The sequence below is a fragment of the Oryzias melastigma genome, linkage group LG11 (assembly GCF_002922805.2).
Source record: "Oryzias melastigma strain HK-1 linkage group LG11, ASM292280v2, whole genome shotgun sequence".
Taxonomy (NCBI): Eukaryota; Metazoa; Chordata; class Actinopteri; order Beloniformes; family Adrianichthyidae; genus Oryzias; species Oryzias melastigma.
Genome location: NC_050522.1, coordinates 17,110,899 through 17,127,262, shown reverse-complemented (window position 1 = coordinate 17,127,262; position 16,364 = coordinate 17,110,899). Strand labels below are relative to the sequence as shown.

Here is a 16,364-nt window from a genome sequence, read left to right as displayed (position 1 = left end):
AAACACCTCCAAACCGCGTTTCATACCTGCGGATACTGTGCGTCCATATTCTGTGTATTTGCCTTATTCAAATTTAAACTTTATTGTTCCATTACTCAGACAAAGGATTTATAAAACTCTGCATCAACTTCTTCTTATAGGGCTGTAATTAGCAGGAATGACCATGCAAAGAATTTAGTGTTTTGGGAAGGTTCAAGAACTATAAAATAGCGCTGCCACAAACAATTATTTTATTAGCCGAATAATCACTGATTATTTTTTCCGATTAGTTGACTAATCAGCTTATATGCAACGTAAACACATCATTAGTTTCAAAATAACTAAAAAATAAAGACAAATAAGATGATAGATTATTAAACTTTTATAAATTGTGCTGTCCTTCATTAGTTTAAAGCACGATTAAATCAAATGAGGTTGGAAACTGATTAAAGGTAACATTTGTTTTTACAAAAGATAAAGTTTTTATCTTATTGTTTCTAATATAACTAGAAGAGTTGCATTACCTGCAATAATGCTTTAGTGTGCATGCTTTTTGTTGAAAGTATTCGCATTAATTGCTGAAGGGATTCACTGCGGTGAAGTTAGTTTTACGTTGGATATTCGACAGACATTCGGTCAGGGTAAACCTTGCACGCTCACGGGGTCCGGGTCCAGTACAACTCCGAGAGCAGTGCTCAGACATTCGGTCAGGGTAAACCTCGCACGCCCACGGGGTCCGGGTCCAGTACAACTCCCGAGAGCCGTGCTCTAACATTTTGAGAGCACCAGCATTGGTGTGTCTATGGTGTACACGGTAACACAGAAAACTAATGAGGCTTTTACCGACTCCCTATTTTCAAAATAAAAGGTGATATACTTAACACTCGGAGAGGGTGTTTGGTGAGGCCCTGCGACAGACTGGCGACCTGTCCAGGGTGTACCCCGCCTTCGCCCTTCAGTAGCCGGGATAGGCTTCGGCAACCCCGCGACCCCGAAAAGGGAAGAAGCGGTCTGGAGGATGAATGAATGAATGCGAGTGTTTGGTGGCAGTAAGCTAATACTCACATATTAAAATTCCTAAAAAGTATAAATAAAAGATTAAATTCGAAATCAAGTGGTGTATCTTACATAGCTAGTGTGGTACTATGATCCAACACTGATTTTGACTCAATGGATCACATGACCTAGAAGCTATTGAGCTAAAATGTTAATTTTTACACATAAAAATTCATAAAAAATCCAAAAACATTTAAACTTTAAAATCAAGTGGTGTATCTTACATAGCTAGTGTGGTACTATGATCCAACACTGATTTTGAGTCAATTGATCACATGACCTAGAAGCTATTGAGCTAAAATGCTAAAATTTACACATAAAAATTCATAAAAAATTTGAAAATTTTTAAAACTTATAATCAAGAGGCGTATCTCGGTTAGGAAGGGAAGTACTACGATCCAATACCAATTTTGAGTCAATTGATCACATGACCTAGAAGCTATTGAGCTAAAATGCTAATACTTACACATAAAAATTCATAAAAAATTTGAAAATTTTTTAAATTTAAAATCAAGAGGCGTATCTCGGTTAGGGAGGTGAGTACTATGATCCAACACTAATTTTGAGTCAATTGATCACATGACCTAGAAGCTATTGAGCTAAAATGCTAATACTTACACATAAAAATTCATAAAAACTTAGAAAAGTTTTAAAACTTAAAATCAAGAGCCGTATCTCATGTAGAGAGGTGAGTACTATGATCCAACACTAATTTTGAGTCAATCGATCACATGACCTAGAAGCTATTGAGCTAAAATGCTTATACTTACACATAAAAATTCATAGAAAATTTGAAAATTTTTTAAATTTAAAATCAAGAGGCGTATCTCGGTTAGGGAGATGAGTACTATGATCCAATTCCAATTTTGAGTCAATTGATCACATGACCTAGAAGCTATTGAGCTAAAATGCTAAAATTTACACATAAAAATTCATAAAAAATTTGAAATTTTTTAAAACTTATAATCAAGAGGCGTATCTCGGTTAGGGAAGGGAGTACTACGATCCAATACCAATTTTGAGTCAATCGATCACATGACCTAGAAGCTATTGAGCTAAAATGCTAAAATTGAAAATGAATTTTTATGTGTAAATTTTAGCATTTTAGCTCAATAGCTTCTAGGTCATGTGATCAATTGACTCAAAATCAGTGTTGGGTCATAGTACTCACTTCTCTACACGAGATACGGCTCTTGATTTTAAGTTTTAAAAATTTTCAAATTTTCTATGAATTTTTATGTGTAAGTATAAGCATTTTAGCTCAATAGCTTCTAGGTCATGTGATCAATTGACTCAAAATTGGAATTGGATCATAGTACTCACCTCTCTACACGAGATACGGCTCTTGATTTTAAGTTTTAAACATTTTCAAATTTTCTATGAATTTTTATGTGTAAATTTTAGCATTTTAGCTCAATAGCTTATAGGTCATGTGATCAATTGACTCAAAATTGGAATTGGATCATAGTACTCACCTCTCTACACGAGATACGGCTCTTGATTTTAAGTTTTAAAAATTTTCAAATTTTTTATGAATTTTTATGTGTAAGTATTAGCATTTTAGCTCAATAGCTTCTAGGTCATGTGATCAATTGACTCAAAATCAGGGTTGGATCATAGTACTCACCTCCCTAACCGAGATACGCCTCTTGATTTTAAGTTTTAAAATTTTTCAAATTTTCTATGAATTTTTATGTGTAAGTATTAGCATTTTAGCTCAATAGCTTCTAGGTCATGTGATCAATTGACTGAAAATTAGTGTTGGATCATAGTACTCACCTCTCTACACGACATACGGCTCTTGATTTTAAGTTTTAAAAATTTTCTAATTTTTTATGAATTTTTATGTGTAAGTATTAGCATTTTAGCTCAATAGCTTCTAGGTCATGTGATCAATTGACTCAAAATCAGTGTTGGATCATAGTACTCACCTCTCTGCATGAGATACGGCTGATGATTTTAAATTTAAAAAAAAAAACCAAAATTTTCTATGAATTTTTATGTGTAAAAATTAGCATTTTAGCTCAATAGCTTCTAGGTCATGTGATCGATTGACTCAAAGTTAGTGTTGGATCATAGTACTCACCTCCGTAACTGAGATACGCCTCTTGATTTTAAATTTTAAATCTTTTTGGATTTTTTATGAATTTTTATGTGTAAGTATTAGCATTTTAGCTCAATAGCTTCTAGGCCATGTGATCCATTGACTCAAAATCAGTGTTGGATCATAGTACCACACTAGCTATGTAAGATACACCACTTGATTTCGAATTTAATCTTTTATTTATATTTTTTAGGAATTTTAATATGTGAGTATTAGCTTACTGCCACCAAACACTCTCTCCGTGTTTTAAGTGTATCACCTCTTATTTTGAAAATAGGGAGTCAGTAAAAGCCTCATCAGTTTTCTGTGTTACCGTGCTCACCGTAGACACACCAATGCTGGTGCTCTCAAAATGTTAGAGCACGGCTCTCGGGAGTTGTACTGGACCCGGACCCCGTGAGCGTGCGAGGTTTACCCTGACCGAATGTCTGAGCACTGCTCTCGGAGTTGTACTGGACCCGGACCCCGTGAGCGTGCGAGGTTTACCCTGACCGAATGTCTGTCGAATATCCAACGTAAAACTAACTTCACCTCGGTAAGGGATTCGCTGAAAATGCAAAAGCTATTTTCAAAATGTTAAATTTGCCTTAAAAATATAAATTCCGTTAAAGAACTATGAAAGAGGATCAAAGTTGACCAAAATTTCTGAAAAAAAAATGTAGTAAAATTGCTTAAAAATCCCTAATACATGCAAAAATGCCCAAATATTTAGTGTGTTGCTTAAGCATGAGCTAAAACAAAATAGCCTAAAATTCCTCAGTGAACTAAATTAGTCAAAAACATTCGCCTGTTGCTAAAATAGAAGCTTAACTCTAAATTAGCATAAAAAAAACAGTAGATAAGCCAAAAACGTTAGCAGGTTGCTAAAATATTAGCTAAACTCTAAATTAGCCTAAGAAAACCCCGGTAGATAACAAATCAGCTTACTTTGGTGCTGAACGCTCACAACTTTGTTAAACTTTACTATACTCTGACTCCATATAATATAAAGTAACAACTGATCGACAACTAAATTAGTCGAATTTTTTAATAGTTGATTAGTCGTCAATTAGTCGACTAATCTTGGCAGCCCTACTATAAAAGAAACAACCGTTGTCGACATTTCCATGATTCCAGGGGCTTTAAAACTTTTTGCAGAGGGCCAGGGGCGGAGCTACAGGGGATCAAAGGGGGAGGCTGCCTTGCCCACCAAAAAGCTTTGTCCTCTCCAATTTTGAGTCAATATTATTATGATTATTTAAATGTTTTTTCACTTTTTGATGTGTGTGTGGTATTTTTCTTACAAAAGAGAACAAATGCAGAAATCATTTTGTTTTTATGTTTTTCTTTTTAAACTGCTGTTAATTAAACTTTGGCGAAAATGTTCTGTTTTAATTAATGAGTCGTTTTGACGTCACAACGACAAGAAGAAGAGCGCATGCATGTGCAAGCTCCTTACCAAGCTGATTGGGATTAGAAAACATGGCCTCTTCCCATGTCCGCGCTGCAGAGGACTGCAATTCAATGAAAGGCCATACTGTTCAGCGGTATAAAAATAAACGTTCTAACAAGAAAGCAGCTGGACCTTTTTTCTGTTTGATAACACAAGATACATTCAAATTTCTGCCGCGGCACTGGCGCTCATCTGCCAGAGGAGACACAGCGTTTTATTCAAGGCAAGCTCCTGCACGTGGAAGCGGTTAGTGCAGTTTTAGGGAATCGTGTCCAAAATGAAATACTACCAACATCATCATAGTTTTGTCTCATATTGCAGAGCTTCTCAAAAGGTGTTTATTGTGGGGAAACATTTGACTAAAAGCCTCTCAAATGGCTAATAAATTGAAATTTTTAATCTATTTAAGAAATTAGGTAACATATTGCTGAATTTTTCCACTAATCTTGCACTTTTTCATTTTTGTTCCTACTATGTCAGTGTTTTATTATTGCCTCTTCTATTTTATGATGTTTCTTAGAGCTTCTTAATCTGCATATGTTTGACACATGCTATAGAAATAGATTTACTTGAGTTAGTTGGGGGGGCACTTGTCTGGAAAAAATGTTTCACAAGGAATAAATCAATGAAAAGAGATTAAATCAACTTCATGTGTTTGCAAAGACTGTAGACATTTATTCATAAGAGACTCAGCCACCATCCTTCTGTGGTTTGGCCAAAGTTGGATTAAGATTCACTTTTTTACCCTTCTGATGGTGGAAAGTACATGTTTGTTAGAAATCTGGGCCAGCTTCATTAGTTTTTTTTTCAAGCCATTCCTTAGTTTTTTTTTCAAGCCATTCCAAATAAGCAATTAAAATAAATAATTTTTAGTAGATTATTATTATTATTGTTAATTTTTAGTTTTTTTCCTCCACTACTGGGCTTTTCTTTTGATAACTGAAACGCAACTTATAAAAGTGGAAAAATATACAAGATTATTAAATACATTAAACAAACAAAAAAGAGACTTTTCTTGATTATTAATATTAATATAATTAAGTATATTAAATGACAATTTTTCCTTCTGCTTCAGTGTGATAATAGTTTATTTTAGATTAAAAATGATTTTTAAAAACCTTTTTAAAAACCATGATCTATAAAGTTTTGAAGAAGTTGTAACAACTGATTGTAAAACTCAACAATAAAAACAATTAGAGCTGTGTGAAACCAGTATTCATTATAAGACAAATAAAACTCATTTATTAGCTGAGAGAGAGAATTTTTTAAAACAAAAAGTCTATTTTTTCTAAAATCTAATTGAAATTTTGTAGAAAATTTTGCAGAAAATATTTTAACTATGAGTTGTAATTTCACATAACATCCCATTTATCCATATTTATGGTGTGACAAGTAAAAACTTTCTTTTAAAATTGGATTATGCATAAAGTTTTCTTACAAAGAAATATTTTTTTTTATAAAATAAACTCTGGCTTTTTGATGCAAGAATATCTTTTGAGTGTAGGACGGAACAGATTCAGCAACGCAATGCAATTTTATTTTTTATTTTTTGGTCAACACCAAGATAATAGACAACATCCTTGTCTTCAGGTCTATGAAAAGGACTTTTTCAGTGCACACCAGCAGAAATAAAGAAATAAAGGAACTGTAAACATTTAATAAATAAACTTAAACATGAAGAAAACCTGGAGCAACAAAAATGTGGAAAAGCAAAGCAGACTTGACATAGAAGAACTGAAAAACGAGACACTTCTACACACTGAAGTAAATAAAGACAACTGTGGATGATCAACCTGGTAAGACTGACAAAAAGAAAAAGCACAAAACTACAAGAAATCCTTACAAAGAATAAATATTCTAAGTTTTTCAGTGATCTTACCACTCAAAACTGCTTTTTCAAATATTTTGTGTCTAAAAATTCTACAAATTTAATAAATTCCCGCTTGTACTTTTCCATTTTTAAAGTTTTATAGTTTATGAAATATTTATTTACAAAAAGGGGAAATTTTCTGTCCATCAGAATGATGACAGAAGAGGCAGACATGGGTACAAAAATATGCAACACAAGATGAAGGTAGAGCTGGCAAAAGCCAAAGTATTTGGAGTTTTTGGCGATCAACTTGTCATTTATTAATATTTGATGAATTGTTACCTGATTGCTTGAAATAAACTGTTTCCTTAGTTCATTCATTCTTTCATTTGGATTTTGACATAGAAAAAGTATTATTACAAATGTTAGTTCATATATTTGGGTTGGAGGTCAAAGCCTTTTTTCACATTTTATCATTGGAACTGTTGTGATTTAATATGGTTTAATTTTCAAAATCTCTTAAATGATCTTAGACAGATCCAGTAAGTTGCTGGTGTTTAATCTGTTGATACTGAAGGAACAGCTGTTTTTGTTAACATCTGGAACAGATGTAACAGATGTTGGATTCCCTGCTGCCATGATGCTAAATAAATGAAGGTGTTTATTCAAAAGTGAAGGTTATTCCCCTTTGGAGTGACAATTTGATGAGGTCTTGTTAACTTTCTACCAGCCAGTCAGAGTTGATGCAATTGTAAGATTGTATTTCTGATTTTTTTTAACATTTTATGATGAAAAAAAGCACAATACCAAGTATTTAAATATTATTGCAGTGGTTTAGTTTCAGTTTGCTCTGTTATGACAGTCCTTGTAAACTCATTTGATTCGTTTTTGTAACTTCTTTACTAACTTCTAGTGGATTTTTTATGATTGTAGAGTCAGGTGCCAAATGGAGTGTGCCACTGCAAAGTGTCGGACTTAAGGTGGAGTTGGTCAGTTTATCCCCATCGCTCGTTCTGCTGTATCCCCCAAAATTAATCACCAACTGTGAGCGTCCATGGATGTAAAAAAGAAGGAAAGAAAAAGTTCCACTGTAGCTACAAAACTAGGATCCAGAGTTGAAGAGCGCCTAAGGTTTAATATGGCAGCAGCAACACAGTTTAAAGAATATACATTAAAAAACAAAATGACCATTGTATGCATATTGATTGGTGGAATAGCACCTGAAGTTGGTGTCCTGTTGCATAATCCAGGCCCCTATGCAGGGTAACATAGAGACAGATGTACAGGTGCAGTTTAACATTTTTAAGAATGAATAAAAAGCAGTGAGTGGTTAATAACATGCATGACTTTGTAATTTGATTGAACGAACCCATGTTATTCTAAGGACAGATCAGCATTAAGCTTGATATTTTGTGCCATGCACAGTACTAGAAAAAGTTAAAACATTTTATAAAACGAGCACAGAAATGATACTAAACCAAGTTTTCACTCTAAATATAGGAGTGAGAAGAGAATTTACATAAATGTCTAAAAAATATGTATTTTTATCTTGATTTGACTGTAGAACGAGATGTGTTTAAGCATCAATCAGATGTATTTTCAAATTACAGGTTTGAGAATTTTTTTTAAGATCATTTTCCATCCATCTTCTTCTTCTTCTGATCCGTTACAGGGTCACCAGTCTAAGACGCCCAGATTTCCCTCTCCCTGGTTGCTTCCTCCATCTCTTCTGGGGAGCCTGCAAGGCGTTCCCAGGATAGCCAAGAGACGTAGTCTCTCCAGTGTGACCGGGTTTTCCTGCCCAGGGAGACGTGTCTGGAACAGCTCCCAAAGGAGGCGTCCAGGAGGCATCCGGACCAGATCCCCGAGCTTCTGGTCGGCTTTTGCAAATTCTGCTATTTTAGCATACAGAACGCATCTTCAGCATAAGAAATTCACATTTGCATTGTTAATTGGTCATATAGTTAATATATAAGTTTCTCGTTTTGATTTTAGTTTCACAAGCTTTTAAAATATGCATCAAATGTCGCAATCTGCAAAGTTCATTTCCAATAAAGTATACAAAAATTTTAACCATAATTACCTTAAGGACTGGATTAAAAAAAAAACTTTAATAATTAAAAAACCTATTTAGTAAAAACCAAATTACATAATACATAATCTTCAAACTGACTTGTTGTCCTTTTCTTCAAAAAAAAAAACATTTTTCCTGTTTATTGCAACTAAAAAAAACGTAATTTCTTGATTCAGTTTTTAATCACTTGTTATGCTAACTTTAAACTATTCTTGTAAACAAATTTGGTTTAGCATATAAATTTGTCAAATTGTGCTGACAAAGTAGAGTTTAAAGAGTGTATAATGCAGCTTCAAACATAGATGTCAACCAGCAGCTTTTACAGAATAATAAAGTTTATTAAAAAGAAAAAAAAACAGTAAAAAGGTGGAGGCTTGGGACCAATCATAAACAGCACTGCAGTGCTGAAACACATGAAATTACAGAAACTTTGACTACTTTTGACATTTTCTAAGCAAGACATCCTGCTTTCAGCTGAAGCTTATTGAATTTCTCCCATGTAGAGGCGTTTATCGCTGGATCCAGACAGCACTGTGTGGAGAGAAATAACAGGAGGAAACTCGGTTAGAGATCAAAAAAAACCAAAACAGGCAAAGTAGCCGTGAGGTACACTTGCATTAAAAATCAGCTATATGTTTTAGAGTTAAATGAGTGTAGCTCACCTATCGGCTCCTCTGGGTGGAAGACGACCTCATTGACAGAGCCTGCATGGCCGGGCAGCTTATACAGGATTCTCCGGGATGTGGTGTCCCAAATGTACACGAATCTGAAACAAAAAGAGTCAAATAAGTGCAGAAAAAAGTCAAATGAGAAAGAAAATAAACAATCAGGTAGAATTATCCCAATCTCACTATATCCAGATGAAAAAATAACTAATTTTCATGAATTTTAAGGAAAGTTTTTTAAACTTTATGATCATTGAATCTTAATTCAAAACAATGTACTTTAATCCAAAGTGGGAAACTTGTTGTATTAAGTCATTTTTTAGGATTATTTAAACATTAAAAGTGCTTATAGTCATGGGCAGAGAAGAAAAAAAAAGATGCTTAAAGTTTTCAGAGTTAAATGAAACAGTCGTCTTTATCAGTTCCTGCTGCTTACCCTAAAGGAGTTGACACATTTTTAAGAATAGTTCTTGGATTTCCACTTATGTCTGGATCACACAGGCCAGAAAGCTCGTGTAAAAATGCACAAGTTGATCTAACCAAGTCTGGCAGCAAACAGGAAGATTAATGAATCTGGCAGAAAACCAAAGCGCTCCCGTTACCATCATTGTTGGTTGTGGTTAATGTTTTCTGAACAAAATCAATATGTCTTATTCTGAATAAGTCTAATAGTGTTAGTCCTGCAACAAATGGAGGAAATAGAAAGAGTCAGAAATGTTTAGGCAAGAAAACCCTTGGGAAGTTCAACTAAAAAATCTACTTAATTTGTGTTTTGGTTTGGAAAAACATTTAAAGCGACATTATTTGATAAATGTTCAATAGTATGATTACTTCTGTGAACTATTAAATTAGTTAATATGATTTAGGGAAAATCTCAGTGTGAGCAGGTGAAGTCGAAGCTCTATTGTATGGGATACCCGTTGAAACTTTTTTATTGTCTACATGCTGCTAGTACTTTAAAACATACATGTTTGAATCATTTGTAGGGGAAATATAACATATTATAACGATGGATCTCTTGAGATAAAGAGCGAGGGGCGCACAAGCGACTGTTTCTTGTCCTCACCTGTCGGCAGAGCCGGCGGCGATCTTACTGCCATCAGTGGACCAGGAGCACCTCAGCAAGTTCTGAACGTCCATACAAACAGGTAAATAGACAAAAAAAATCAAACAACAGCTCTTAACAATACAGCTATGAATTCTGCTACTAAAAATACATTAATTATCACATATATTCTCTGGGTGAAGAATCTCCATCATGTTACCTTCTCAAAGTTGTGGACGTTTCCCTGGAAGATCTTCACACATCTCTCTTTAGGCGCAAATGGCCGCACATCCCAAATCCTCACTGCACAGATAGATGCATGCAGAGAAGTAAGGAGAGAACCATTTCGGACTCACCTTCATCCTTACGAGCTAAAACTAAAGCTACCTGTGTTGTCCATGGAATTTGACAGGAGGTACGATCCCTCAGAGCTCAGGCTGAGCCCGCTGACAGAGTCGCTGTGACCGTGCATGCTGTAGATCAGCTTGTTCTGCCGCAGGTCCCACACCTATGCAACACGTGCACACACGACCAGCAAAGGTGTCAAAAGGGGAGTTTGACACAAATGGATTTTGATTATAAAAACATTATTTGGAGGAAATTCCTGCTATTGTCACACACTAAAACAACATTTGTAAAACGATTCCTGAAATTAAAGATAATTTAGTCTTAGTTATACATACATTTTCAAACTGCTGAGATTATTTGTCATTTCAAAATAAAAACGTGTTTTCATATACAGTTTTTAAAATATGGCTAAATACTAAAAAACTATCTAGTGCAGTGGATTTTAAAAGCAATTCAGACACGATGATTACATTTTTTTTTTTTTTTTTGTCCAAAGTGAAAATTCAATGAATATAACATCTATTTGTTTATCCACTGTGTTCTGACGATAAAAACGTTGGTTTATTTAAAAATTACATTTAAACACATAATTTCTTTGAAAAATTGTTCAAACACAATGCATTGTGGTCTATATTTGTTAATGTAGTGAGCCTCAATGCACAATTTTTCACAAAGACTTCTGGGAAATTTCTAGAGCACTCCAATTGTTTTACTTTAAGATTCGGACAGCACTACAAATTGGAGAATGCACTATATAGTACATTACAGTGAATAGTGAAGGAATTTGAATACATGCCATGTATTTTAATGAGAGGGCAGTGATACAATTTAGACAAAATTATTCTGAAAGGAAGGGTAATTAAATCTTTAGCTTATTCCTGCTTTTAATTAAACACAAATAAATTATTTCCATTCAAGCAATGACTAAAAAAAAAATCTAACTCATAATATTTAAAATATTACTGAATCCATTTCAGTTTTTGTTGTATCTTCTTGAAGCCATCTGACTATTTTCTATAGAAATAAGAGTTAAAAACATTAAAAATGATAAAAAATAAACTAAAAAATAAAGGAATCCCCCTTTTTTTTACACATTAGTCGTTATCCAAGTAGAGTAAAATTATTTAGTACATTTCAATTAATGTAATTTCTGAATAAAATAGATAATATAACATTACTTCAAATTTTATTGATGACTAACTAATAAAATGTGTTAAGTAAAATAAATTAAAAATAACAAAAATGTTTTTATTTATCTGAGAAAGTTTTTTTACCTTAAATACTTTTAGTTTATAATTACAGTAGAAACACATAGCAGCAGAAGTTTTAGACCCTTACAAAACAAAAGCAAGAACACTTTCTTGTATTTTTTGTTAACAATCTGAGTACCTTGATGTCATTGTCGATGCCTCCAGACAGGATCTGGTCACTAGTGTCATTAAACGTCACGGCCAAAACTTGGTAGGTGTTCTGGAAGGTGTGGATGGCCCCCTTTTTACGGATGTCCCACAACTGCAGTGAGGGTTCACAAAACAGCAGTTAAAACGTTTAAATAGGACCTCAACAGTTGAAGAGTTCAGACTGTATCTGTACCTTTATCGTTCCATCATCGCTGCCGGTGCAGACCAGTTGCGGTCCTCGCCGAGCTGGGTAGCAGGTGTTAACAAAGGAGGTGTGACCTTTCAGGCGCTTAATCCTCTCACCTGTTTCACTGTCCCAAATGCCCACCGTCTTGTCTGTGCTCGCTGAAAATAACAAGCTACATGCACAAAAATAACCCAGTCATTTTTTATGGAAAGCTTAAACAGTTTCATTGTAAATCACTAGTTATTTAAAACTTGTAGATAGATCTAAGTCCTAAAATTTCAATGCAAACATGGTTTTTGCTTTGTTAAAAACAGTACTTTGTAAAGTCAAACTAAGAACAAGAAGCAATGAAAATATGTGACCTTTACTAATACTGTAACTTAAAACAAGAAACCTGTCAACTTAAAGATTAAGTTTAAAGAATTAAAGGATTATATATTTCCACAGCTTCCTTCGTACCTGCCATCCGTGTTGTAATGCAGCTCCATCACAGCTCCGCTGTGGCCCTTCAGGGTGGCGTAATTTTCACAATCCCCATAAACGTTCCACAGAACTGAGGTGAAAGAACCCAGTGAGGAACAAAGCCATAAGCGGCAAACACATTTCTGCTAAGAAGTGCAGGAGAACGACAGATTTGCTTCTTTCTTGCTTACATATGAGTCGGTCAAAGCCAGAAGACGCCAGCGTGGCTCCGTTAGGATGAAACTTGCAGCAGTAGACCTCGCCCTCGTGGCCTGACATCAACATGATGGGAGCTTGCAGGCTGGAGGTCCGAGGAGGGCCCTGGAGGAGAAATGTCAGCTTAATATTCTTTATGGTTCATCTTTCAGATTTTGTCCAAGTGAAATATAAGATAAAAGGCATTTGATAAAAAAAACAGATAAATAAATAGCATTTGAGCTCAATACGCAACAGAAAGCTTCACAAGAAAGTCCATAAATTCTAATGTAAATCTGCAGCAGTCCCATGAAGAAATGGATCAGTTTTGGTACACCGATGCTCCTTTTAACGCTTATAAAAGACTGAAAGTAAACTTTAAATGAGGGAACGCTCTATGCTGGTGACTATTGGAGAGCAATAGGGCAGTCAACCTCCGAGTGGAAGATTGCAGGTTCAGTTCCTGCCTGTGTTCAGCAGCAGAACACAAATTCAGTGTGTGAATTTGTGAATGGGACTGTGACTGTAAAGCACTTTTGGGCTTCAAATAAGGTAGTAAAGCATACACCATTTACTATTTTTAGGTGAAAGTCCTTAAGAGTAGCAGCATCAATATTTGGTTGGAAAAAATAAAACCCTGTGCTTTAATAAAGACAACTATTTTTTACAAAAGAAAACATTACAATCCGTAATGTCAATTGTGCAATAGATTTATCTTAATATTCAACATACTGTATCTACTTGCAGAAAACATCTACAAATTTGGAAAAAGTAAATAAATATACAACACTATTGCATATAGTGTACCCAGTAATATAACACAACTCTGATTTTCAAGCCAAAGCTAGTTCAAATTAAAAATAATTACATTATTTCATTTTATGCCAAAGCATAGATGCGTAACCTGTTCAAGTCACCCCGGAAACACCCTAAAATAACTCTAACAGGTTCCGTTACCATTGACAATAACAGGTTTTACGATACATTATGTATTGACAGAAGCAATGTTACATCAAAAACTATTCTGGCAAAAACTCGTGTTGTTAATTATTGTTCTGTTTACTATACCTAAAAGATAATAGGTGCAGCGCAAAAATGTCACATTTGAGTATTTTGGGACATCAATAAACAATGTTAATAAAGGCATTTCTTTTTACAAGTACTGGACAGCTCTTTTTAGGATATATTTTCTCTGATTTGTGGTATTTTATGGTGAAAGTTGATCCTGTTCGTACCGTGGCCACGAGTTGCTGTGACTGTGCCGCCGCCACCAGCTCGTTCCGGGGTCGCTTCATTGCGGTAGGAATTACCGCCATGTCTCCCGGTCTTTTCTTTGGTTCAATCATCCCAAAATAATCTCAAATAGTCGATAAAAGTAGTTTTTCTGGAGCTTCAAATTACAGAATGAATACACTATTCTTCTTGGGACACGATAAAAGAGTAGCACCAAGGAGGGGAAAGAAATCAGTCTGAACAATTTCCGGTGAGTAGGAGCCGTCTGATTGGTTTAAACGTGCGCCTCCTGCGGTGATTGGCTAGTCGAGAAGTTGTCAGCGTCTTGCACCGGAAGTACAACAATCCGACTTCATCCAGCAACACGAAAGGTAATGCTTTTCCAATTTCCCCCCAAGATTTACTCTACTTTTTGCTAGAATTTTAATCCTTTCACAATAAGAAACACATATACTGTTCATTTGGAACCCATTCTCTGTAAGCTGACGGTACAAACCGAAACAGGACGAAATTAAAGGCTGACCTGCTTGTTTCACGCCATGTAATGTAGATTTTTTTCGGTTATTTAAAACATACAATCTCAGTTGTTTGGTTAATTTTGTACCTGAAGATAATTGACTAATTGTAACTGGTTGGCTTCAGCGTAATTTAAAATTATATGAAGAGCAAATGGTTGTTTTTATTTTAAACCAGATTATTTGTACTAGTAATGAACATAGCACAACAACACAAGGACATTCTTCATTAAAAGGAATGCATAACCCTCTCAGCCAGCCACAAATAGCTTCTTTTGCTATTGAAATTCATTCATTATCTTTTTTGCCTTTTTTTTGGATAAATGGATGAATGAAAACTGCATGAATATTGAGAAATATTGGCAATTTCCCCAACAAATAGTAAGCTTAGTAGTGTGGAAGAGCCATCAACAGCCTCTACAAGGTTGTGTTTTTCCCTCTGGCATGAGAGAATCATTTTGTTTTCTCTCCCAAACTCGAAGGGTGATCTCGAGGAGAGAAAAAAAACCACCTTAATTAGGGGCAGTAAGTTTCTTTTAATTAAAGACTTTGGTTTGAAACTACGGAGATATAGGGGTTCCCGCTAGTTGCAGGATGACATGTGTTTTCTGGATTGTCAGGGTATAAATGCTGACTGATTGAGGAAACTTTAAGGTTTTTTGGAAAACCCACTTTATCTCTAGTTACAAGAAACCCACTCTTCAGTATGCAAACTGGTTTCAGATGGTACCAGGGCTCACACACACACAATGCCACTCCTTAGTTTTGTGAAAAGTTAGTCAAATTGCCAAATGAACAGGCCTTATCTACCATACTGATTCTTTGACCAAGACACCTATTGACTGTACCAGGGCTCCTGCTCACTTACTGACACCAAAACCTTGAAATTGGATCCAATAGTTCCAGCAAAAAAACTGAAATATGCAAAAAAAGATTTTTAATTTGTGGGGCAAACTCAGCTGCTCTGGTACTCGTATCACAAATGCAAGCTTCTCAAAGATGTTGCACAATTTCAGCGGGTAATAAGCAGACTTTCTAACAACTTAAGTTTAACATTCCCAAACAAAACATTTCACTTTCTCTGCTACACTAATTGTTTAAACTTGTTTAAGGCAATCCGTTGTCTGTCTGCTACAGTGATACACACTTCCAAACTATAACAAGCTCCTTGTATGGCAGGTTTAGACTCAAACTGTTCTCATTCTCCCTTTATCTGCACCAACCCATGTGTGTCCGAATGAGACACAAATCTCTTAATAGTTTGACAATTAAATTTCATGAAATATTCAAGGTTGTAATTCCTTGTCCAAGACATTTAACTATTTCACACTTGTCAGCAGCAGGAATATCATTTTTCTTTCCCATATTGCTTGAAAATGTTGGTCTGCCTATTAACGTGGACTGTCCTCCTTTAGTATTTACATCCTTTAATTTACCTTACCTGGTAAACTAGTTATCACAGGTGTCTGAGATTGATTTCTGTGATTGAAGGAGCCCTGAGACACAATATCATCCATGAGTTTCATTTGAAAACAAAGACTTTTATCTTTTTGCTTAAATACAGTTTTCATATTAATTTGGAATGCAATGCATTGTTAAAAAACAAGCAAACAGACTTTAGGGAATCTCACTGTAGAAATTAAATAAACTTTTTGTTTAACTTTCAATTTTTACTTTATTCTTTTCCACAAGAAATGTATAAGCAAGGAAAAATAGTCATTTTTAGGAACTTATTCTCATCAGCTAAAGTGACTTTTCTTGTGTGTGCTCTTTTATTGTGTGAATGCATTCAATGCATTCACACTATTGTGATTCTGTTTCTCTTCCTTATTATTGTGTGAATGCATTCAATGCATTCA

The 16,364-nt window shown here is 34.9% G+C and overlaps 2 protein-coding genes and 1 long non-coding RNA gene across 3 annotated transcripts in view; 2 read left to right on the top strand and 1 right to left on the bottom strand.

Moving 5' to 3' along the window:
- The first annotated feature begins 3,089 nt into the window (after window positions 1–3,089).
- Window positions 3,090–8,820, top strand: LOC118599365. The gene is made up of 2 exons (XR_004948681.1): window positions 3,090–3,674; window positions 8,054–8,820. It is a non-coding gene; the product is annotated as an uncharacterized LOC118599365 (long non-coding RNA).
- snrnp40 (small nuclear ribonucleoprotein 40 (U5)) lies at window positions 8,770–14,239 on the bottom strand. The gene is made up of 10 exons (XM_024259348.1): window positions 13,993–14,239; window positions 12,754–12,883; window positions 12,560–12,653; window positions 12,107–12,272; window positions 11,903–12,025; window positions 10,553–10,673; window positions 10,386–10,468; window positions 10,187–10,248; window positions 9,118–9,221; window positions 8,770–8,986 (listed from the first exon to the last, which is right to left on the bottom strand). The coding sequence occupies exons 1-10, from the start codon at window positions 14,101–14,103 to the stop codon at window positions 8,937–8,939; spliced, it is 1,044 nt and encodes a 347-aa protein (XP_024115116.1). The 5' UTR covers window positions 14,104–14,239; the 3' UTR covers window positions 8,770–8,936.
- Window positions 14,240–14,305: 66 nt separating this feature from the next.
- zcchc17 (zinc finger, CCHC domain containing 17) overlaps window positions 14,306–16,364 on the top strand; it is a gene marked incomplete in the record, with an annotated part of 6,171 nt that continues 4,112 nt past the window's right edge. Inside the window, 1 exon segment of the mRNA XM_036214281.1 lies at window positions 14,306–14,360.